This window comes from Zosterops lateralis, assembly GCF_965231275.1.
Source record: "Zosterops lateralis genome assembly, chromosome: 5".
NCBI lineage: Eukaryota > Metazoa > Chordata > Aves > Passeriformes > Zosteropidae > Zosterops > Zosterops lateralis.
The window spans coordinates 61,123,664-61,149,304 of record NC_139766.1 but is presented as its reverse complement, the minus strand read 5'-3'; the positions used below and the strand labels follow the sequence as shown (position 1 = coordinate 61,149,304).

The 25,641-nt window shown below is 41.2% G+C and overlaps 1 protein-coding gene across 3 annotated transcripts in view; it reads left to right on the top strand.

The window, feature by feature from the left end:
• SMAD1 (SMAD family member 1) overlaps nt 1–18,380 on the top strand; it is a 78,617-nt gene extending 60,237 nt beyond the window's left edge. For all 3 annotated transcript variants that reach the window (XM_083861021.1, XM_083861019.1, XM_083861020.1), the window contains exons 3-7: nt 6,935–7,192; nt 9,819–9,935; nt 12,722–12,943; nt 14,909–15,165; nt 16,560–18,380. In XM_083861021.1, coding sequence (XP_083717147.1) covers nt 6,935–7,192; nt 9,819–9,935; nt 12,722–12,943; nt 14,909–15,165; nt 16,560–16,703 — 998 coding nt within the window. In that variant the 3' untranslated portion in view covers nt 16,704–18,380. The remainder of the gene's footprint in view (nt 1–6,934; nt 7,193–9,818; nt 9,936–12,721; nt 12,944–14,908; nt 15,166–16,559) is intronic.
• Nucleotides 18,381–25,641: the final 7,261 nt, after the last annotated feature.

The following is a 25,641-nucleotide window of genomic DNA, read 5'->3' as shown; positions in this document are numbered from 1 at the left end:
AAGAGCTGAATTTTCAATTCTGCCCGAAAACTGTGATGTTCCTTCCAGTTATAACCATGAATTCAAAGTGTGTGTCTGCTTCAGCAAGCGTGTTGCTGGCCAGAAACATTTTACCTGTATGTACAGCTGCTTTTTGCCACAAGAACAGGCCAGGTCCCCAGGCTCTGAGGAGAATGGTAGGTGTGTCATGCTGGTTTTGCTCTTGGTGTGGACTCTCTGCCTGTGACTTTAACCTGATTATTTTCATATTTGTCTTTGATCTCCTCTGCTTTTTGCTCTCAGTGAGGCTTTGTGAGGCAACACACCTACTGCAGGCTCCCACAGAACCAGGCCTGGTGGAGGATAAAGCCAGCAGTGCCAAAAGAGAGAGGGAGAAGGGGAGAGAAAAAGGCGAATGGGAGGTTGCTTCTGGAGTGTAAAATTGCTGCATCCCTTCAGAGTTAATATGTTAGAACCAAGTTACAAAAATCCTTATTCCTGTATGATTCCCATAGCAGGATTTCTGCACCTCTGCAGGCTGGGGGTGAGGGAGCAGAGTGTCATCCCTGAGAAGCTTTGCTGTGCAGCCATGTGTGCACTTGGGTGTGACTTTAAAAATAGCATTGCTACAACAGGTGGGCACAATTATAGGATGGTTCCCCAGAATAGCAGAAGCAACTGTCAGTTTGCTTGGCAAGCAGAATAAAACTTCCTTCATTTTGGCTTTGCAGAATTCAGTTCTAAAATTCCCTACCAGAGCTGACCTGGGGGAGAGGAATTGAAATGATGAGGTGGAAGGAGGGAATGATCTAACAGCAGGGCTTTCCTTGTCTACCCTTACCATGTGTCAGAAAAAGAAACTGCAATAAAGGGATAAAAGCTGTCAAGAAAGATATGTTTCTCTCCTATTTCGTGTGTGTTTTCTTTATTCAAAATTAACCAGATACAGATGTTTCTTCTGATTTGAAAGACCAGACTTCCAAGTTTTAACCTGCTCAGTGGGACGGTGACTGTGGCTTTGGTACAGGTAATTTGAACTCTGGTCTGTGTAAATGTCGGAGTTAATACACACCATCACTGTGACTTCCTCCTGCATCAGGACTGCTCCTCCACCAAATCTGCTTACAAGGACTCCCTCACTAATGTGCATACAATTAGTGCTAAATTCTGAAATTGACCTTGACAAATGTCAGTCTAATCAGAATGTCAGCTTATCAGAGCATCCGCAAATAAAATCTAATGTTAGCTGAATATTGTAATGCAGGAAATGTCCTAATATTACTTGTCAAATGCATTTAGACCAGATGTCTGATGTAAAAGCAAAGTCAGTGAAGTAACAACTGTTTTGCCTTTTTTTTCTTTTTTTTTTTTTTTTTTTTTTTTTTTTTTTTTTTTTTTAATACAGTCTTCATTTGTAACTATGTAAAATGACAAATCAAGTTGTGGGGTCTCTCAAAACTGCAAGACAGCTGTTAGCTTTCTCGTGGAGTAGAAGGTTTGTTTTTATGTCGCCTAAAATGGTTGCTGGATAGCTACAATTACTAGAACGGAGGTTTGGAGCAAAAGTCTCAAAGACTGAAATTTCTCCTTTTGAGAAACCAGCAAAGCAAAGCTGTGATACCACAGCCAAGGGTTATTAGAAGGGTTTTAAGTAGTTCGATCCTCAGAGATTGCTTTTGACACAGTGCTTATTAATTTTATATTTTTAACCAAGAATAACTCAGGCAAACATGAGAAAACCTAATGGCATAAAAAGTTTTCTCTCTACACAACGTTTTACTGTTTACAAGCAGGATCTTGGCAAGGCCTTGCAGTCAGAATGCTTCAGTGACTCCCTGGTGCTGCAGAGAGCAGCACGTTCAGCCGAGCATCTGTTGGTACCTGCTCTGCTCCCACCGTGGGACTGCAGTGCTCATCAGGATGCCACAGCCAGCTTCAGCTGCTGTGACCTCCAAAGGCAGGAAATGAAGCTGGGAGTCTTCAGGAGGGTTCAAATTTGTTAGTTTAACACTGCTGCTGTCTTTTGTTGTTTTGTTGTTTTGTTTTTTTTTTCCTTCTCCTAACTCTTCCGTTTTGTTACAATTTAGTCTTTGCAGGATTTTCCTATTTCCAGATAGTGTGAACTTTTGTTTTAGAATTTTCTTCTTTCCCAACCTGCAGATCTGTGTTTCTGGCAAAACATATGTGGCTTTGCATAAATTCAGATGAAAATGCAGCTATGTAACGCTTGAAAATTAAAGTGCTCTGTCTAATGATAGTGTTGTCAGGTCTTCATTAGCACTGGGGGCCCTGTTGTGGTACAAACCCTTTTACAGAACATATGTCAACCAAGTTATGGTTTTAAAGAGCAAAAAGTGCAGCACCAATTGCTTATATTTTTCTTTTTTTGATTTATTTAATAAATAATTTCTTTTACAGAAGAAGTAGAATCTACTTTGGCAAGGGAAGTGGATCAAAGTCTGCTTTCTTATATGTGGCCCCTTTGTATTTCATTACATGGTCTTTCAATTTTCATAGGTGGAAAGAGAGTTACCTACCCAAATTTTCACATAACATGCAAAGGGTGTGGAAAAAATGAGCCCTTGAGGGAAGCTAACTGTCATCTGGGCTTGTGTAAGATAATCAAAACCCATCTGGATAGAAAATACGCTTCTTTGAAAGTACAGCAGGTCCTTTGGATTGGATTAGTTTGGGGTTTTTCATAGAGAAACTTAAAAAAAAAAAAAAAAGAAGTTATGTTCATAACTTGGAGACTTTCTGTGTTTGCTAAAATCATTATCTCTGGAATGTGAAAATAGAACAAAAAAGAAAAGCAAGAAGATCTTTATTTAGGATAGCACAGCTGTTAGTTTTCTGAAGAAGAACAGGGTGACATGCAGAAGATAAAAAGAGTAGAGATCAGTAAGTTTCTTCAAAGGCCACTATTACATTTTCATAAAAGCATTTCTTCCTTGGTGTGGTTAGTCAGAACATTTATCTGAACAGCCAGGTTGCCTTTGGTCTATCTTCTGTATTTTTGGCATTCTTGGCTCCTAGATGAAATAGCCCTGTGGGTTAAATTGCCCTGTAGCTCTAATTTCTTTAATACAGCTCCTGTTGTTTGGTATAGCAACAGGCATACTTGGTCTTATTTGCATGGTAAAAACAAGCTCCCCAATTCCCAGGCTGTCCTGACAGACACGGGATCTCAGCTACAGTTCCACAAACATACCCAGCCTGCTTCCTGGGGGTTTGTCCCCCTCTTCCTTATTAGTAATCTTTCTGGTGGTACTCATGTATTAACTCTCAGCTCCAGGTCCACATTTATAGAAAAACTTGGGAGCAAAATTTAGCCACAATATAGCACGTAAAACCTTTTAATCCGGTGTTTGAAGAATTACAGAAATCAAGCTGTCGGATGACTTGTGGTTCTGCTCCATTAACTTTAATGAGATTGAGTTGGCAAATCTGTTGCAGCAGCTTTTTAAGACAACAGTGTATTCAATATTATGTTTCCTTTAAATATATGCTGATGATACTGATGTTAAATGAAAAAAAAAAAAAAAAAGAAAATTAATTTTTTATTGTATCAGTGTTCCCTTCCGCTGAAGAGGAAGGGAGGAATTGTGTTTGCAAATGGTTAGAGCCACATCCTGCAGAAATCTGCACAGCAAAGATGTGCACTGCTTCATTATTTCATAGCAACAGGTGTGCTGGCTTAGCACCGAATAACTCTCTCATGCTCTCTCCCCTTCAATTATACCTCTTCCTGGAGCTGGCAGCTGCAGCAGAGATCAGCCTCCTCCCCTGCTGGACTGAGCCTCAATAATTTGTTATTCCATGTGGCTGAGGTCTGCAGCCTGACCAGAAGCTCAGTGCCTTACAGAGGGCCAAGGGGAGCAAGAAAGGTGTGCATCCACCTTTATGGTTTGATCTCCCGCGCTCCAAAGGGCCCAGTCCCTGCTCATGTCTTTACTCCTGAGTGAACAGCACTCAAATTAACTCCTCTGTGGCTCCACTAGGAGCAGCTTCCCTGCAAAAAAGCTGGGAGCTGCAGAGAGATCAGGTTATGGCAGTGAGTGACTTGGAGTTGGACTAATTGGAGCACTGCAGTGTCTGTCCCACCTGATGTGGCCTTTCAGGGCTTTTCCTCCTCATTGAAGGTTTTGTGTATGCAGGGAGGATGTGAATTGGGGGCAGCACTTAAAGCAAATTCTGCAATGGTATTTTTAAGACTATTTGTGTTGTATCAATACCAGTTGTATTCTTTTTCCCCCTTTTCCATGTGCGTTTTGAAGAAGTTGGCGTTTAATTGCTTGAGGTTGACAGAGTTGGACAAAAAGTGTGAGTTTGCATGGAGGACACCTGGGAAAAGGAGACTTGTTTTTATCTCAAGTCCTTCTAAACTTTGCCAGTGGTTCTGCCCAACAGGAGAAAACATGTATATATACCTTGGGAAAATCTGGCACCGCATTAATTTAATTACAGAAAACATACAGAAAATATCCTGTTTTCCTGCTATTTTAAAATGCTGTAAATCATGTGGCTTCCTCTGATGTCATGTGTGTCATTGTTTAATGTGAGGTAGGGGATGGGAAAGGTAGGTGATGTACTTTCTGCACAAATTAACTCCATAAAAGTTAATGGTTTGACCTTCATCCATAGGAAAGGAAGAGATAGGAAAGCTGTGTTTTTAATGCTGAGAAAAGTAAGGAAGACTCATAAAGACAGGAAAGGGAAAATACATTTTAACAAATGATCTCATTGTTAATTTTTTCACTGGTAATTTATTAGCCCAGCAAATGTTGACTGTGACAATTAAATAGTACTTGACCTAGCTGCAAAAGGACTGCTTGGTTTAACAGAACAGGCTTAATTCTGAGAAACCCTAATATTCAGAGAGTTTGGCTCTGACCTGTTGAGGATGAGGGGATTTGTGATGTCCACCTGAATGCTGAGTAACTTTTTTTTAACAGCCTTATCCAGTGGCATGTCAGAATGGTTTTGTTGGAGCAAGAAACAGTCTGCACAGCTGGGGAAGATGCAGCTTCTTGTGGGGTGTTTTGCAATTGAGAACATCCATAGAATGACAGATGAATGTGTTTTGTTTCAGAAAGCACCATAATTAGGTCATTTGTCTATGCCTTGTAAAGTGGAGTTGGGTTTAAACAAATCTACTTAAGGGTGACATCTGCCCCAAATATTTGAGATCTGTTGGAATCTCAGTAGAATTGCTCTAAGAAATTGAGAGATCAGACTAAATGTTTAAAACCTGCTTCTGCAGCCTTAATTTCAGTGGTGAGGGTTAGGGAGTTTTTCAGTATGTTCAATGAAGCTTTCTGGGATCAGACTGCTCCTGCATTAATGCCACCAGCGGGCAAAAATGGGAGCTTAATTTCTCTCTTAGGCATATGCAGAAAAAAAGTCTGAGCAAGGGAAACCTACTTTTCTTTTTAGTAAATCTGTGACTTTAGGGATAGAGAGTGAGATTTTAGTGTGTCATTTATATCCCTTTCAAGCATGAACCTAGACCTCACACCTAGTGTATGTGTCAAGTGGTTATCCTGGTACTCTTGGACTCCAGGAGATTAAGTAAATAAATATCTGAGTGCTGCTTCTGTAAAAGCAAAGTGCTGGACAAGTAAAGATGCCCCAGTGTCCTGAAAGAACCCGTTTGTCATGTCAAGAAAATGTTATTGGGCTTTGTTTTTTTGGGGTTTTTTTTTGGCAATTAGTTTGTAGTTTAGGCTTTTAATAAAGCAGCTGTATCCAAAGCACCTTTCTTAATCTGAATGATAGCTGTGTCTGTTTAGGCTTATTGATTACACAAGCTCCTGTTCCTCCTCTGTGTGCCCAGGTGTCAAGGCCACAGCAAGAGTCTCAAGGAGAGGGAGCGGTAGCCTTGGCTTGTTTTTCCTAGGTTTTGGTGTGTTTTTGGCAGCCTCTCTTGAAGGCAGAGTATCCAGGGGGGATTTCTTCCAGTCCTGCTCAGACATGGAGCTGGGAGACAGAGGTTCCAAAGGGGAAAGATGTGAAGAGGACTTGGTTTTTATTTCTCTTCCACTACTTTGTGCATGGACCTCCCTCTCCCAGACAGTGCCTCTTCTCTTCTATCCATCACCCAAAAATTTCTGTGGAAAGAGGAGCTTTTAATCCTTAGGTTAGCTTGGACTTTGCCATGAGGCACTCAAAGATAGAAGCTGGGGAACTGGAAAAAGACTTGATTCTTTTATCTTAGTATATCTGGTGTCATGTTCATATTCCCAGTTTGAAAGAGACCTTTGTTTCGCTGCTGAGAAGGCTTCAGAAGTGTGGTGTGACTCGTAGTTTCTGATGTTTCTCTGATCCCGTAGTAGCACATAGTTGCAGCTCAATTGCTGCTCAGTTGGGTTTTTTTGAACTACATAATTTTGTTTAAATTGCACATTTTGTAAACTGACTTGAAGAGTTAATAACTGTTTTAATAGTAACTTGTAAGAACATAGTCCAGGTTAAAAATAAAATTACAGCTGTTGAGACCAGACTGAGTTCAAGGCTTATTAGTATTGTCTTCAGAAAAAAAAATAAATCTGTTCTTATGAGCAAGGGTTTGGCTTCCAGGCCATTAGGTGATTAGTTGGATGACAAGTGCGGCAGGAGGAACTGCATGTCAGCACTGTCAGGCTCTTCCCAGCATCTCTTCGTGCGAGTAGGACTGAAACACAGAACTGTGGTTTGTTCTTGGCTCTTCTTCACTGGCCCTTTATGAAAACAAGCTCCCATCTGGCAAACCAGGGAGCTGCAGGTTCGAGCTGTGCAGTAACCGGATGTCAGGGAAAGAGTTCTTGCTTGGACATGTGCTCCTAGGTTTGACTGCCTCGTTCTTGAGGCAGATGCGGATATGCCAAGCGGGGGGAAGAATGTGGGGTTTTCCCCCTATACTCCTTCAGAACTGAATCTCCAACACTCTGGCTTTTCTCTCTTTTTCCTTTTGCAGTTCTCCCTCCAGTGCTGGTTCCGAGGCACAGCGAGTACAACCCCCAGCACAGCCTCCTGGCGCAGTTCCGCAACCTGGGGCAGAACGAGCCCCACATGCCGCACAACGCGACTTTCCCGGACTCTTTCCAGCAGCCCAACAGTCACCCCTTCCCCCACTCGCCCAGCAGCAGCTACCCAAACTCGCCTGGAAGCAGCAGCAGCACCTATCCTCATTCTCCAGCCAGCTCAGACCCAGGAAGTCCTTTCCAGATGCCAGGTACGGTCAGCTTCCCTTGAGAAGGGAGAAGGTGGTTGGACATCACTGCTGTCATGGGTTTTTTGCTTAATAACACCAAATGATCAGCCAACACTTGTGTTCAATAGCAAGCTAAGAGATGTGAGGTGATAAAGAGTATCAGATCTCTTTGGTAATATTGAAGGCTTTCAAACACAGTTAAAACATTACAGTAGAACTCTTGTGAGGTGTGGAGAGGGATCCAAAATGTTTTGGGGACCAGTTCAGCAGTTTAGCCCACGAAGTGTAGTGTTCAATGCACCAGAAGTGTGATGCTAAAGATCATCCTTATGATCACAAGTTCAGTACAAGGCTTTAGTTCTGCAGAAAAAGGATATTTCTCAAGGTGATCACTTTATTGCTACTTGACAATTTCTTTTCATACCGGTGTAGTTCCAAGAAGCAAATATACTTCTTTTATAAAGAAGTATATTTGCCTCTTGGGATTTTTTTTTTTAAAACAGGCCCTTAAAATACCTCTTCAGTTTGTTTTACTACCTACAGTCAGAGAAGAACCTTCCTTTGTTGACTGGTGTCTGTAGAAAATTTCGTGAAGCTGCCTTTTTTTAGTCTTTACACACGGGTGGATAAAAATACTGCAGAAACAGTCTGTGGTGGATTTCTTGATCTAAATGCTGGGAGAAGGATGCAGTACAAATGCTTACTGATGTTGTTTGCCTGTTTCCTTCAGGGGCTGAGGGGAGGGGATGTGTAAACAAAGCAGCAGATTTGTGAAAGTCTGTTTCCTATTACATGAAATTAATATCCATAGATTGCTTCTCTTGATAATTGTTGCAAATTTTTCTCTTGTGAGTGAAGACTACTGAATTTGCTGGAAGGAAAGAAAGAGTTTGTATTGGCTTTCCTCAAAAAATGTGAGAATTTGCTGTGAAACCAGCTGTCTTTTTTTTTTTTCTTTTTTTTTTTTTTTTTTTAACATGATTGCTGTGGTTGGGGCTCTTCCAACAGAGATAAAGACATAACAAGGTCTTCCTGAATGCTGGCTTGTGGAAGTTCACTTGATCTTTGAAGGTCTGTTCTGTCCACATGCCCTTAATGTCAGCAGCTGCTGTGAAGAAATTGAGTTAGAGGGGAGGTCAGGATACTGATGTCCTTGATGCTTAGCCCTTGGACAGTTGTCCATCTTGCACTAATGGGGGAAGAGGCTGACTTCTGGAAAATACAAAAATAAAGGGGCAAAGCAGTTAGCCTTGAAAACTTTCAAGATACTGGTTAATTTGTTGCCCATGGGCTTGGAATCTTGTGTATGACCAAGATCAGGTTTGCACACACGCAAGCATTTAAGGCTTAGTAAAACATGAGACTCAAAATCCAGTGCAGTTTGTTAAGCTTTTAATGCAGCTCTGTTACCATCTCTGTCTTTCTCTGATGCTTTCTCATCCAGCTGAATGTGTTCAAGTAAGAGAATTAGCCAGGCACCTGCCGGCATTAGATGTAAAGCTCTCAACAAAATACCTGAGTTAAAAAAAATGAGTTAGTTAATAAATTTCATAAACATGTGTTTTCTTAAAAAATACATTTAAAAAAAAAGTCCAGCAAAACCACCACTCCGCAAAAAACCCCCAAACTTACAGAGCATTTTCCTGCCTTATGTTGATGCTAATTTGGTTTTCAGAGTTTTGGAAACCCCTGTGATTATTTGCTGTGGTAGTTTGCAATCCATACTCTCAGTAATGGAAGTAAGTGTGGGATGAGCAGCAGCAGAGACAGCACAGTGGTAATCTAAAACCAGCTTTTGCAGTGAAAGCTTGCAGGGATCAAGCAAGGGTTTCTCACTCTTGGATGTACCTCTGTGCAATTGATCTGGAGGAGAGTGTCCTCTGGTGTATTGGGAAATGGTGACATTGGCAGCTTCTAAGAAATCTTTTGGGAAGCTTTCCCAGGAGTGGAATAGGCAGCTGAAGGGTAGTGCTGGCTGCTGGGACATTTCAAACAGCGCTGAAAGCCAGATTTAATGAGCGTGGTCGGTGTGCACGGGCTCCTGTGCTGGTGGTGCAGCCCTGAATGGGACAGGACAGAGACACTGACAGAGAAATTCCAGACTCACAAGGCCACTTCTGTAGAATTTGAGTTCCTGAACACTTTCTACTGTTCCCAGTCTAGGGAAACAGAGCTAATACTTTGCACTGACAGGATAAGGCCCTGGATATAGGTGGGATGTTTAAATAATTTGCTGGTAGAATTGTGCTGGAAAGAAAAGCTTGAACTTGAAGTTTTCTGCCGCAGCTTCTGTTCACTTTTAACATATTCAGTATCTACTGCTGCTGAGACCTCTTTGTGCCCTGATGTTTGTATGGCACCTCCAGCCTGAAGAACTGTGGGCTGGAAACACAGCTGAGCTTTCTTTTGTGGCTTTATGTGGGGGTGGAGTGACTTGTTTTTATTGCAGTTGTGCTTAATATGCACAGTAATTCTTTGCTTTCCTTATTCGAGGTCCATGATTGCTTTTTCAGATTTCTGGTGGGTGGAAGTTTATAGCTGAGTCAGGCTGGAAGCATTTCCAGGCTCAAACTGTTTATGTGGATATGGAGATGTACTTTAAAGAGAGGAAAGGACTCATGTATCTCTCTGCCTTTTCTATATTTAGCTGATACTCCCCCGCCCACTTACCTGCCTCCGGAAGATCCGATGACACACGATACCTCCCAGCCCATGGATACCAACATGATGGCACCTGCAATTCCCCCTGACGTGCACAGAGGAGGTAAGAACACTTCCTTCGTGTTTTCTGCTTCACCTCTTAAGAGTAAAGAATCTCCAGAACTTATGAGTAATAACTGAGTTTGAATTTTGGATGGATGTTGTTCATGAAAATTTTTGGTTTTGAAAGAAATGACCATGTGATTTTTTTCTTCTGTTGTTGTAAGGGATGAAATAGGAAAGCTGGAGATGATTTATAAATGTAAATATTTATTTAAGACAGGAATCTATCCTGTGACTATTTAAAAATGTAAAATATATGGGGCTTATTACTTTCTTACTCCCAACCAACTCAAAGACCAAAGTAATTTTGTTCTCTATTGGGAACTTCCACTAATCTCTGAATGGAAAGAACTCCTATGAGACTGCAGAGCACAGAGTCATCTGCCTGAGGTGTGGCATTGCTACAGGCTTTAAGATTCTGTATGAAAGAAAGGCCTGTTGCTTTATGTACTGTGACACAGACATCTTTTTACACATTGCTTGTTAAAGCCGCAGCAGCAGCCGCGGCTGCTGAGTAAAGGATTTGGTGCATTCATCATCACATTGTGAGGAATGGCCCCTTCAGAGAACACTTCAGCTCACACAGTTGTAGCCCATGCCAAGAAAGAGCAGCAAGCTGGTGCTGCGCCAGAACCATTATCAAGATCACAAGCATATGCACAATTTAACTGCTGTGTTTTGGACTTTTTGGTGTTGGTGAGGTTTTTTGGGATTTTGGGGTTTTTTTGGTACATGTTTTGCTGCTAAGCTCAATGTCTGGTTTCAGGAAGTGTATCTGCCCTCTTAGGACAATTTGGATGGCTTTTGTCTTAGCCTGTTTACTCTCTGCTTGGAATGAGTTTTGCATGTGATAAACCCCATCTGTAGCACTTCCACTTTTTGCTGATCACACAAATTACACTCTGTGTGTATGAGTAGTTTGCAGGAATTTTGGGCCAGAAATTTACTGCTCCAAAATACATTTATCAAACTTTATTCCTAACTTCAGACCTCTGCATGTGTGTCCCTCTTCCAAAATGTGTATTATAGAATTCCTCTAATACATGAGAGATGATAAAGAAAAGAGGGTTTACATTTTTCTTCTTGCTCTTTATCATTCAGTCATTTAAAATTAAAAACTTTCTATTGATATTTTTCCCTTCTAGTAGTTTAGTACAATGAATTTTAATCTCTGTCCCTTCATTAAAAAGAGAGACTTTTGGGTGCTTTCACATGTTTATTATTCACATATGTATGCTGTGATTGCACTACTTCAAAAAAAAATAAATCTGCTGCAGGTTGTAGAAGAAAAGTTTTTACTGTGAACTTACTGCACCATTTTTTGTTGCAAACATTGTAGAAGCGTGTTCTTCATGGTGATTTGTTAGTCTTAAGAGATTTGATTTAACAAGCTGCATCCTGTCAATGAAGTTGGGTAATTTCCATTGTTGGCCCATGCTGGGAATAGAGAGACTGAACGCACCTGCTCTGCATGACTTAAAGCAAATGTAAGGAAGTCAGTATGAAATCTGTGTGAGAGAGATATGATTAATTCTGTAAGAATGGCCAGCTGGCAAGATTTCTTCCTGACTTTGAGAACTGGGGCAAAGCTGCAGCTTTGATAATTGCTGGCATCTTTATGGGAATTAAAAATGTAGTAACTTCTTACTAATAATTAAAGACTGTTTTTTTTCTTCTTTTTTTTTTTTTCCTTTTCAACAGTGATGTGCAGGGATAGAAAGTGTCAGAGTATTAGGAAAGATCAGCTTTTTACCAATGTTTTAAAGCAAGTTATTAGCAATAAACATTCTGCTCAGAAGTTTTTCCATAGTGACATCGGATGTGTTATCCTGCTCTTGATTATTTGCCTCCTTTTGTATCTACTGTGTATTGCTGGCTTGAGGGGGACTTTTGGTTTCTTGTTTTTGTAACAAAAGCTCATAGTGGTCTGATCTGTGAACAGAGGAAAATATGAACACTAATCTTAGTTGATTGATATCAGTAAAAACTTGGAGCTGGGAAAAAGAAACTTCTGGCCAGAAAAAACAAGTTTTCCCATAATACCAGTCTGATTTTCATTTTAGCACTTTGCCCTCTAGGTGGGATCTGCAAAGTTGGTGTTTTAGCAGCAAGTCCAACTTTTCTAGTCTTAGTAGTGAAATAGTGTCCTTCATTTAAAATAAAGCACACGTAAAGCAACCACAACCCCTCAGTAGCCTTCTTTTATTTGGGGATGTGCTTCATGCATGTTCTGCAGACAAATATCAATCTCTCTCAGGTGTTTTGAAGTCTCCTACCATTCTCTCAAGAAACCCTGGAGAAAAATTTGGTCACACTCTGCTGAAAGATTGATCTGCTGATTGTATATTTAAGCTGCCTTGCTGTACTTCTCTGTAAAGTGAGAAATGATCTTTGATGCAGTTGTGTGATGCTATTTCCTCCTATTGCTATGCAACTTTGTGGTAAGCAAAAAGGTGACTTGTTTGTTGGTAAAATGAACTGAAGTAGAAATCCATCTACTGAATAGGAGAGAAAGCTGAGTTATACAGTTATTTCTCTGCTGTCTGGGCCTGCACTGTAGCATGTTGTGAGAAACTAGGGCAGGGATATTGGGGCACTGCTGGGGATGTGCCCAGGAGCTTTCTATACTTTTCTGTTCATACCTAGTGCCAGCCTTTGTCTCTTCTGAGTCTTGAGTTGAAATTATTTTACTGTGTGTAGCCCAGATCTGCAGGGTTAGGGCTCTTTACTCCTCAGGCCCGTGTTCCAGCACTGTTAGGCTGTAAGGTTTCCCTTGTGCCTTTCCAGATGTCCAGGCAGTCGCTTACGAAGAGCCGAAGCACTGGTGCTCCATCGTCTACTACGAGCTGAACAACCGCGTTGGGGAGGCATTCCACGCGTCCTCCACCAGCATCCTGGTGGATGGCTTCACCGACCCCTCCAACAACAAGAACAGGTTCTGCCTGGGGCTGCTCTCCAACGTCAACCGCAACTCCACCATCGAGAACACCAGGCGGCACATTGGCAAAGGTGAGCTCGGGATCCGGCTGTCCATTTGAGATGGGGCTGCTGTTTCCCGAGACATGACAACCTGGGTTGCTTCCCTCAAGAGTAAGCTGCTCTTCCCTAGCATGTGGGAGAAGTGCTGGTGTTGGTAAACATATAATTTTCTGGCCTGGTCTTATAAACAAAGTATTGTTCCTACCTGGTGTGTAATTACAGGAAGCTTTTACCCTTAATCAATTTTTAATTGCCTCAAGGCTATCGAAATCTAAATTAGAGGTTAAGGCAGTTTGTCTAATGAAGTGTCTTGATTTATCTTGATTATTGCAGTATATGAAAATCTAAATTGTGGTTCTTGGCACCAAATATTTTAGCTAGCTGTAGTTCTAACATAAATTAGCTATCCTAACATGTATTTTGGGAGATAACCTGCTAAAACAGTTTATTCCAAATGCATTTTGCACAGGCTGGTGATTCTTTCAGTGGGAATTTTGTGCTTCCCTTCTATGTGACACTCTTCCAAAAGAGAAAATCTTCACCCTTATACCTGACTAATACAGTCCTGTTTTCTGATAGCTCACCTGTAATGTAAATGGCAGGCAAAGCTGACATTGCCCCCTGCAATGGGGCATTCCTGCAGGGCACATTTTTAGGTATTTACGTTTTTAGTAAACTGTAAGTTTTCTGAGACAGTTGAGGGTTCAGCATGCCCAAGCAGTGGGTAAATGTGCCAATTCATGAAGAGGAGGCAAGAACTGAAGCTGAAGAGAACTGTCAGGTCCTTGAGACTGAGCCCCCAGTCTAGAGAGCTTTTCTCTTCATGAGAACTTGTGCAGCTCTCAGTAGTGCACCACACCTGTGTTGTGCCACTCAAGTGCTAATACTTCTTCCTTCTTTTCCTCCCCATCCATCTTCCCAAGTATCAGGATATTTATTTAACACCTCATTCATTTTTCCTGTTAGGAGTAACCCAGCTGCAGGCAGAGTTCTGCCGAAGCACTTAACTGCGTGTGTACCAAAGCAGAGCGTGGGAGAGACAAGGACACAGTTGAATAAGTAAATGTGTACAACTAATGGTGAGGTAGAACTGTTAGTCTTTGAGAGAGGAGGAGTAAATCCCAAACTTGAAGACACAGCCATAAAGGTTTTTGCAGATCAGGTGGGAGTATGTATATACCCACACCGTCAGTGGCAAAATCTTACATGACAGAGCACAGCCAAGGCTTTCTTACTGGGCTGCAGTCGAGTTTTCTAATTCTCTGTGTTCACCTCTGTGATTTGTGACATTGTGGGAGGTGAAAGGTTTAAGTAGCAAATAAACCATTTTTAAACATGGAAGGTAAATTTTCTTGCTTTCTCAAAAGCTTTAGAATTGACTCCTACTGACACAAAGGTTCTCTGTGTGTTACTTTTCTGGGGCTTTGCTGCTGTGGATGACAGATGAAGGAGCAGGCACTAGAAGGGGAAAGGACTGTAAAATTGGTGTGTACCCTCATCTGGCAGATAGGTCTGAGGAATATAAAGGCCTTTTTTTTTTCCCACCTAGCTTTCTGGAATTAAAGCTAGCTGACAAAACTCATGCTACCCAAATTAACATTCAAGACTTTTCCAGAGAATCAAGCTTGGGGCTACTTCAGTATCTAACAAATGATACAGAAGGTTGCTCTCTCTGCTTGCATTCCCAATTACTGCTTTACTTAAATATAATGAGAAAAAGTCCATATGGTCAGGTTGTCCAATGGAAGGCATCAAAACTACTGTGCTTGCTAGTTTAGTGTTGTTGAATATACAACATGTTGATTCACCATACATACATACATACACGCATACCCTTCCTTAAGCTTGCCTGCTGATGAAAGGGAAAAGTAAAAACGAAGGCAGATGATACTTTGATATGTAATAAAGGTTTATCTCTTTGAACAGAAGCCTATCTCTGTGGAGACAGAGCATGAAAACAGACAGAGTGTGAATTTGCCAACCTTCTCCTCGCAGGTGTCCATCTGTACTACGTTGGAGGGGAGGTGTACGCTGAATGTCTGAGCGACAGCAGCATCTTCGTGCAAAGTCGGAACTGCAACTACCACCACGGGTTCCATCCCACCACCGTCTGCAAAATCCCCAGTGGCTGCAGCCTGAAGATTTTCAATAATCAAGAGTTTGCACAGCTCCTGGCTCAGTCTGTGAACCATGGGTTTGAGACAGTGTACGAGCTTACTAAGATGTGCACTCTCCGGATGAGTTTTGTAAAGGTACGTGGGCATTGGCTTGAGATTATTTTATAAGCAAAGTAAATTGTTTTTTCTTAAAATAGTGATTTTGAATGGTCAGTAACTCCTTTCATCAGCCTATTAATGGCTGTTGAATTTTTAGGATGGAATGCTCATTAAGTCTAAGACAGATAAATGAAGTATTTGTGGACAGAAAACCATCTGGCCCACATACTTAGAAAGCTTGAGGTGACTTGCAGAAGATGTTTCTTCACATAAGTCCTCTAAATCTTGACCAGCAACTCCCAAATTAGGAGCTGCAGTCATTATTTCGAATAATATGCATACCTTTCTATTCTGGGAAGGCATGCAAGGTCAGGATTTGTGATGTGGCTGTTGTGTGAGTGTGAACACAGGTACTGATATGAAAGGACTGGTCCTTAAATCAGAGTAATCAAATGAAGATGGTGATATGCTGCAGTCCTCTCCATGATGGGAGGATGAGAACTTTCAGATGTGTTAAAACAGGGGTTCCTAAAATGGGACAGGCTGTTTACAGCTCTGCATCCTACAGAGTTGTATGGCAGTATTGCCTAAACAGTCAGACAGGACCTCTTGTGCACTGGAGGCAGCATTGCACAGTGTTCAGAGCTGCTGCCAGCTGTGCTGGGTGCTGGGAAATCCCTTCATTACTGATCAGTACAGAGCAGAGCAAACTGTACCTGCAGATGTCATAGTCTCCTCTCCAGACATGCCACAAAAATGGTTCACTTAAAAAACAATTTTAAAACAATTTTGAAGTATTTAAAATATCTCTTTATATTTTTGGTAATTACTGTAACAGAATCAGGTATGAGCTGAAACAAAACCTGTCTTAAGTTGAGGAACAGCCTGATGGGGGATGACCATGCCCTCTTTCTCCAAGGAGGAATGCTTCTGACTTACTGCTCAGTTTATCATCCCCATCCTGAGAATGATACTTTAGTTCTTGTCAGACAGATGCCCCACCCCCATTTCCACATCAGTCTTATCACCTCATCTTTTAATTTTTTGATCTGTTTGGCAGCATTTTCACCCAATTTGTTCTATTTCCAGTCTTGGCAGAGAAGATTTGAATATCCCCCTCTTCAGAGGCTTTATAGGGACCTCAGGCAGCTGGCAGTGATGTATGGGGAAATTTTGCACTGCTACAGGTTATGTCTTTAAAGACTTCCATTCTAAGAGATCTGAAATGATACCTTTTCCACATTTATGATTTTTTTAGCTTCTGATTTGTTTGTTGAAATGTGATAATAGTTGGTGGGTGCTATGGGTGCTGTGCCACCCTGCTCTTTAATGACTGTTGAAAGTTATTTTGGTAAGAAGCATGCTTTTCATGTATTTAGTATTATAAGGTGATTTGTTTTTTCTTTCCCTGCTTATGATTCTATTTCCAGGGTTGGGGAGCTGAATATCATCGTCAGGATGTAACGAGCACTCCATGCTGGATAGAGATACATCTCCATGGTCCCCTTCAGTGGCTGGATAAAGTACTTACTCAGATGGGCTCTCCTCATAATCCTATTTCTTCAGTGTCTTAAAAGATCCCAAGCTCCTGCATTTTGGAAACAGTTGAGCCTTGCATGTACTTGAAAGATGTATGAGTCAGACACACATTTTTATTTCCACCCCCCCTCAACTGGCAACAGCTGAAAAAGAGCCATAAAAACACTTGACTTCTGTGACCAACTGTTGGATTCAGAAAACAAAGATAAATAAACCCCTTTGACATACTGTTGGTATAAAGAATTTTAGTTTACATTGTAATGTACTATTGTGGAGTTGATTTACAGGGCTTAGTACAAGAGGGACGACAGAGCCCAAGCCAACTCAGTGTGCTGGAGCGAGTTCCCGAAGGATTTTTCTGCAGCCGGCACTCTTAAGATCCTCCTTCCTTAGATTCAGCACTCACTGCTTTCCCCCACGTCCTCTGGAGCTAGGAGTGGATGTTGGCCAAATCTTTTGCAGCCTCTCTTCAGTACTTCTTAGGAACATTACAATGATGGTTGCTGTTCTCTTTAAAAGTAAAAGACATCATAAGGTTTAATCTCCATAACGTGTGCTATCTCTGAAATTGTGTCCTGACCATACTGCTGTAAGAATGTTAGGTATGTTCTTTTGCTAAATGTATGTACGGTGTATTTGAAAGTTTAGAAATTAATTAGATTTAGTCCATAAAGGAATTAGGAATATTTGAATGGGGGGAGGTGGGAGTGGGAAGGGGAAATGACAACTGAAATGTAGAATATATTGTAAACATAGCGCGTTAGTTTAAACTGAGGTCTGAATTTGGTTGAGCATTTTGTTTTCATACTGGCTTCACCTTGTTAGTTCTGACTATTATTGCCTCTTCCTTTTCCCCCAAAGCAATTGTGCAGCTTCTTTTACCCATGAAGAGGACAAAATGAATACTGCAGTTGGAAGGCTGCAGCTCTATGTATTTCAAGACAAATTTGTACAGAGTGCTCTTTAACTACTGAGCAGTTTTATACAGTTTATGTAACAAAAGCAGGCTTTTAATTTTGTGAGAGAATCTTGTTTTGCCAAACCTAGTAACTGTTAATTGTTCGGAGGACTTCAGTATCCCTGTGGGGGTCTATTTCAAACTTTAAGAAAATATATATATATTTTTAATTTTAATTTTTTTTTTTTTTTGCTGCTTGGTTTATTTTCTTCTCTTTGCTCTTTTATATTCATGTAAGCTGTAGTACTTTTAAGTACTTTTATTCCAAAACTAGTGGGTCCTCTTTACTGGAAATTTTGAATAAAACCTGTTGTTACTGCTTACATTTGATTAAAACCTTGTCTTGTCCACTTCTTAGCAGACTCTTAACAAGCCAGATAAAGGTATGGTCTTGGAGGAGAAACAACTAAAAATGAAGATGTGCTGAGCTTAGACATAATGATTAGTACAGGTTAGTAGCCCTGCTAAACTCAGGAACGAGGGGAGGCTGAGCAGCAGAGCTCAGTGTGTATTCAGGGAGACACTGAATGCATCTGCCTCTCTCTTTAATGAGTAATAGCCCTTTTTGGAGTATGAGTCAATCCTACCTTATTCTCTTCTTTTTGCCTTTTTTTTTTTTTTTTTTTTTTTTTTTTTTTTTGTTTGGTTTGTTTGTTGGTTTGTTGTTTTTGTTAAAGGTAATTGCACTGCTTGGTTCAGTAGTGGAACATTTTTTAAATTAAAAATTCTTCCCTTGCTGGGGCGGGGAGGGAAATCCATAATGTACAAGTTCCCTATTGAGAAGAACCTGCTACTTTTACATTCCAAGAACAGGTTTTTTGGTTGCTTTTCAGATTCAGTTTGACTTATCTTTTTCATAAAGAAGCAGCCATAGCATAAATGTAAGTCTTTAAAATAAATAAAATTTAGAGATGACCAAAAAGAGAAAGAATGCTGTTTGCTTCTCAGGCACTGTCTTTTGTTTTGATATCTTCAGCCCCTGCTCCATAAACTCCCAGCTGTTCCCAACAGTTTCATTCCTTTTTATGGAATGCAGCTGTGAGGTAGTGACTTTTTTTAATTAGTGCTGTAACCATCCATCATGCGAGTCTTAAGGAGTGTTTCTACTTGGATGTTTTCATATTTGGATGATCCTGTGCAAGTTTTGATAAACTTTGAAAAAGCGTTGGAGTAAGAAAAGACAGTTTTATGTTGTGACTGCTTTGAATGTTGCAGACTTTTATGTTTTGGGCTGTAATGCCTCTGTGTTTTTCCTAAATAGGGATTAAAATTAGAAAATAGTAGCTCTGCAGAGCCTCAGAAACTTTCAGTAGTAATCTGAATTGAGACGTGCAGGATCCCAGTTTTTCTGAGTTCCTTGTTGTCACTTTTTCTATAATACTGTTGAAGTGCTTGGGTGCATAATATTTTCATTATCTGTTTTCCAGCTTTTTTCTTGTAGTGTGGAGACATTAGGTGCAAGGAAAAAGTGTACCTTCATATTATGGCAGGGAGTATCTCAGCTGTAGTTCATTAAATAAGATGAGTGGATTGGAGTAGAACTGAGACTCTCAGGTAGTTTTGTCTGGGTTAATTTTTTTTCACAGTACTGGTATGGGGCTCTTGAGTTTGTGCTGGAGACAGTGTTGATAACACAGGGATGTTTTCCTTACTGCTGAGCAGGGCTTACACAGATCCAAGGCTTTCCACCCCACTGCACCAGTGAAGAGACTGGTGGGGGTACATGAGGAGTTGGGAGGGGACACAGCTGGGATGGCCAACCCCAGCTGACCCAACATATATCCTGTAACATATTGAGTCATGCTCAGCATGTAACATGGGAAGAAGGAAGGAAGGAGGGGTGTGTGGAGTGTGGGAGTTTGTCTTTCTGAGTTACAGTTATGTGTGATGGTGCTCAGATTTCCTGGAGATGGCTGAACACCTGTCTGCCCATGGGAAGTGGTGAATGAATTCCTTGTTTTGTTTTGCTTGTGTGTGCAACCTTTGCTTTACTTACTAAATTGTCTTTATCTCAACTCACAAGTGTTCTTACTTTCACCCTTTCAATCTTCTCCTCCATCCCACCTGGGGTGAGTAAAGGAGCAGCCTCTGAGGTGGTGTTTAGTTACCAGCTGGGGTTAAACCACAAGAGACTAACAGCCAGAAACACAGGAGGTAGGACAGAAGTTTACCTGGAAGCAACTGCTGGCTTCAAGCTGTTGTGAAAAATTTTGGAGCATTTTGAAGAAGTCTTCCTACTGATTTGCCCTGCTTTGGATAGTTGGAGACAGAAAGCTGGAAAAGGCAAAGGACAAGAAAGAAAGGAAAAACGTTTCTTGCTGACCTCTCACAAAACAGAGAATGTTGAGAACTAAAAACATGGACAGAGTCTATGGTGTCTGTAACTACCTGTAACCAGGTAAGTTCCTGCTGCTTATTTGGTTTTATTTCCTCATATTTTCCTCCATTTAGTCTCCTGAACAAAACAGTCAAACAACAGAAGACACTACTTAAAAGCCAAGACAAGTCTCTGTTAGGAGAAACTGAAAAGACAGGGATATCTGTATTGAGGAAAAGCAGTATATGTGGACACAAATAATTCCATGGAGCTGAACGTGTTCTGAAATATCTGCTTTGGCTTTTAAGTGCTGGAAATCAAATAATCCTGCCTGAGTGGAGATGACTTTTTAATAATTTAAGAGGATCTGCTAAGCATTTAAAAGATTTGTTGAAAGCTAAGAGAGGTAGTCATGCTTACCTGTATGGATAAAAATAATGCATGTTTTATCATATCCTGTACCATAATCATGGGCCTGATCTTTTAATGTTTGCTAACCTGGTATTGCTGTCTACTTTGTTAAAGCCATTTGCTGCTAAATCACTCTTCTTGCTACTGTAGCTATTGTCCTTTATTGTCTTAAGACAACTACATTTGACTTTTTTAGCCTCTAAACCATAGAGGTGTGAGTATTGTTGTTTGAAGACAATAAATCAGTGTAGAGATGTCTGAAATTGATAGGGACCTTTCTTGGTGTGCCTATCTCCTTGATTTTTCCTTTGTCTTGTCCCATGCTAAACCTTTGATGGACACCTTGGAAGTCAGCTGTGTTTTGGTGCTCTCTTCAGTAATTGCTGCTGGTTTGTTCTGTGAAGCTCACTGTAGCCTCTTAGTGTGCTCTTGAGATTTGTGATTCATGGCCATGAACTGGCAGTCACCTTTTTCTGGATGCTTGCCTAAATATACAACATAACTCTACCATGAGCAGCCGTGGTGGAGCAGTATATTTTTTACACGCATTATCTCACAGCTCATTTTCTTAAATACGTTTGTGATTCTGTGCAGGAGGGAAGGGAAAATGGCTCTTATTTTCCTCTGGCCCTCTCTGTCCTTGACTTAACTCAGTGAAGAGAGACACCCTTGCCCTGTTGTCCTTCAGGGGATGTTCTTCCTTCTCTGTTCCCTAAACTCCCCTCACTGACTTCTAAATTCTGAATGACTTTCCTTGGGGTTTTTTTTTGAACTCTGCAAATTGCTTTTTGTCATCCTCAGGAGGTGCTGTCCCTGTGCCACTGCAGGTCACATCTGTGTGCTGTCATGTGCTGGGAGCTGCTGAGGCAGAGGGCTCTGGTTCCCCACTTCTGTTCAGTTTAGTTGAGATGGCTGACAGGTGGCTCCTGTTTCATTCACCCCACCTGTAGGAGCTGATTCAGCTGGGAGGGCTGTGTCCCCTGGGGTAGGTGGTGAACTGATTTTCATGAGGCAGGTGTGATGGAGAGGCAGCCTCCTGATCAAAGCCTGTTGCAAATACAAAAGTGACTCCAATGAGATTGACAGTGTAAGCATCCACTGGGCTTGATGTGGTTACAGAGCTGAGCAGGTCTGTTGCAGGGAATGGACAAAATGGGTACAGTTTTTATGTAGGCCTGATGAATGCTTTGCAGTTAAAAATGATCCTCAGTGTATGTTGTTAATTGATCTTGTGTGACCAAAGTAATCAAAAGTAATGTCAAACAAACCCCCAAATTTTACAAACAGTCAAAAAATCTGGAATTTGATCTTTAAGGAATGTTAAAACATTTTTATTCTAATGTGTGCTAACTGATAATTTTTTCTCAAGAATTGGTTTGTGATTCCCTTTTCATCCTGCCACTAAGGCTTGAATTGAAAAATCTGTATGTTCTCATCCTCATCCTGCCAGCTAATCTGAGACTAAATGTTTAAAGCTCAGAGGAGGCTGCTTTAGTTTAATTTTGAAGAAATAAGCACTGTCACTAGCTCCAGACTGTAGACAGGAGTTAAGATACTCATAGCAGTGATAAAAACCTGCCACTTACAGTTGCGTACTATAGTAAATAGAAAATGAGCTATAATTATATGACAGGCTTCCTTTGCTCAAGGAGTTTAGTTTATGTGGAGCAGTCACTTGCTTAGATGTGCTGGGAAGAACACAATTTGCCTCTGTGAAACATATTCTGATTTTCCTGTTGCAGCTTTCCCCAGTGTCCCTGTAACGTGTAAAAACATTCTTTTCTATAAAGAAAAACGCATAACTTTCCCTTTCCCTTTCTCCTAATATAACTTTGAACTTCTTGGTCTGCTGTTTCTTTAGATCACTGAGCTGAGCCTAGAACAAGCAGAAGGAGACTTGATGTGTGTAATGCTGCACTAACACTTCAGTATTTTTTTGGAGCCCTTGGATCTTGGCAGGAGAACAGGGTCTGTCTCATCTCTGAGCCCTTCACTTCTGCCTTCTGTTGATACTTTAGGGATTGGTAATCCTGAGTGTTTTCAGATATACATGTGGAGACTGAAAGATGGCTGCTGTCCCATCAGATATTTCTCCAAGTTTGTGGACCAGTCTCCTCAAGTCAGAATCACCATAGGCCACAGTGTTGGCAACAGCACTATTTAGAAACTGGATCCAAGCATGGCTTAATTTTGAACGTGATTCAGCCAATGGTTTGACTACAAACACTTTTCAAACCTCTCAGACACAGCTTGATCTTTCTGTCTGCTGGATTTGGGCCATGCTGTTTCCTCAAGCAGCACAGAAAGAAGCCACCTTGATCTGCATGCTCTGGAGACTCAAAAGTCCAGGAATTGGGTTTTCATCTTGTGCTAAGAGAGCAGTTCTGTAAATACTCTTTCATTGGGTAGCTTTTAATTGCAGTGTGGGGTTTCTTTGTACTCCTACTGCTAATGATTGATATGGCTCTAATTCAGAATACATTCTGGGCACTGGGGCTATTCAGTTTTCTGACCCACTGTGCTGGTCTTGGTATTTCAGGAATCATTGCCTTAGGTGTTCCTGTGATTTCCTCAGGTCACAGGAGCGAGTTTAAACAGATAAAGTTTAAACAGATAAAGTGGTAGATCTTCAGTTGAATTTGATCTTAGGTGATGGAAAGCAGCTTTCAACCAAAATATTAAACCACTAAACTCTCTAGAAATTGACCATCTTCAAAAAGATTCCTAGGAAAGCACCGAGATGTCTTAATGTTGGCAAGGGCACATTATAGCAGTTAGAGCTGTCCCCTCAAGTTTGGGATGTTGCAGCAGCCCTCTTATTAGAGGGTAAAAATGAGCTGAGGCACAGATTTCTTCTTTATCACAGCATAAAAAGGGTCCTGTTTTTTTTCCTCTTCACAGCTTAGTCATCTTAACTCCAACTATTCACTGACTCTGGCTGCAGCAAGCTCCTGCTGTAGGTTTCTCTTGCAGCCTCTGACTGCTGGTTATTTCCTGCTGAACTCTGACTGCAGATATCAGTGTGCAGACTGTGACTGCAGCTTTTACCTGGCTGACTGTGACTGCAGGTTCCAACAACAGGCTCTGACTGCACACCCAGACTGACCTTGCAGCAGGGATTCTCCTTCCCCAGGATTCTACTTCCTCATGATTCTCTCCTTCATGCTCCTCAAGGTTCCTTCTCCATGATCATCCTCCCCTTACCAGCTAACCCCCTCTATTATCTCACTCATCCTTATTCTATACAGCTGTTACTCATCGGGGTGAGGCTGTATTGGTTAATTAACACAGCTGTTACTTACCAGTGGTGAGGTCACCTTTATTCCCTTCTCCTACATGGGGACCCTGATTTGGCAGCGCATACTTTGAGTAAGGGGTTGTCCATTCCCTCACAGGATCTGCTGGCACCATACAAGCCCCAGGTGAATCCATGTTGTGAGTAATCAAAAGAAGCAATGGAAAAAGATCCATGTGTGTACAGTGGCAAGGAAAGGTTCACAGCCAGGTTTTCTCTTACCATCACTTGAGAAAGTCCAGGAAAATGCCCATTTCTGTGCCAGCAGCAGTGGGTGGGTGATAGGCAGCACTGTTACATGGAACAATCCCAAGCATGGTCAGACCTGGAACTTCACAGCTGAATGTGCATGGGGGCTGGTCTTGCATGTGAGCATTTTGTTGGATAAAATGGGGGGAAAGGATCACCAGACCACACTATGAGTGATCTTGTTGTACTTGGTGTTTATTTTCACTGTTGTTTCAGAGCTGTCTGGGTGATCTTGCACTGCTGTTTCTTCGATAATAAGGTGGATGAAAGGATATGCAGAATATGTGGATTTCCTCTGTTTTTCTCCATGTTCTGGTCACCTCTTGTGTTTTGTAAAGCATTACTGTGTCTCCTTGTATTGGGAATTACTATGGCCTGGCCCAGGTGGGGTATACAAGAAGTCCAGTCAAAATTGATTCTTTCTACAACTGTATCTGGAATGCCTAAAAAATGTGACATGGCCTTTCACATAAACAGGAAACAGACCTTGTAAGGGACTGTGTGTAGCTGAAAGCCTAACCCAAATAACACTGTTAGTCATGTCCATCTGGGAACCTTTCAGTGCCACACAAGTTTGGAAAACATGGCTTTGACTGGCTTCCACATGGCGGGAAGAATGGCGGGTACCAGATGTTGCCTTACACATTTAACTCCTTTTCTCTAAATTCCATCTGAAACACAAATGTTCTGTGTACTTGTGGGTAAAAGCCTGCACATGTGAAGGTTTTGGTGTTTGCACAGGAACAGGGCTGGACCTGCACCACTGGAAGCAGGGTCAAGGTTTCTCTGGTCATCTGAAGTTTTTGATGACAGTAAGCAGTGAAAAACAAAGAGGCAGTAAATTAAATATGCAGTTGCCAGAGGTGGAATGCAGTGTGCTTCTAAGTGCTGGCTAGTAAGTATGTCAGCAAAACCAGCCTTATTTCCTCAAAAAGAACACCATGGAATGTAACAATAGACTGATGATATCCTCTTTGGGCATATGTAATAATTAAGCACTCTTCACTTCCATATTTTCAAATGTAGGGGCTATGGATTATATCCTATGTCTGGTTTTAGTTTTTCAAATGCAGGACCAGAAGGCTCCTTGTGAAGTTCCTACCTCTCAGTACTTGTAGCCTGCTCCCTCTTTACACAGCCTTTCTTCCTCTGTGCTTACAGAAGTTTGGAGCCACTGTAAAAGGGCTGGTTACTGAAAAAAGTAGAGTATGAGTTCATGTGATACCATGAGAAGATACTTAGTGTATACCTGGAAAAACAAGCAGTTCTAGGGGAGTATTTTAATTTCTGTTGTTGGGCATTTTTAAAGTAGCCTGTTTATTTTTTGTGGGTTTTTAGAAATGTAGCTTCCAGACTACAAGTCTGAGATGGTTAACCTGGTATTGCTGGTTTGTTACTAAGGTTCAAATTATAGAATTGGAAATAATTTAAAATTCCCTGTTTTAGAGAAGGCAAATTCTGTAAGATAATATTCCTACTTTTAAGGAATACTTTTGGTTGGGTTTTCGTGTTTTGTTTTTCCTGGAAAGCTGGATGAAAACAGGTGAGAAATTTTAAGTCCTCATACCTGTGGGGGGGAGTACAGGGATCTGCTTCACTTTCTTACCTGCCACCTCCCTGAAATGAATTATTCTTCTGTAGTTTTATGGGAGGAAAGGGAAAAATCTAGAGGGACTTGCTCCATGTGGTTTCCCTCTGGCTAAAGCTGACCCAGCCACAGGGAGAGATCTCACAATGGAACAG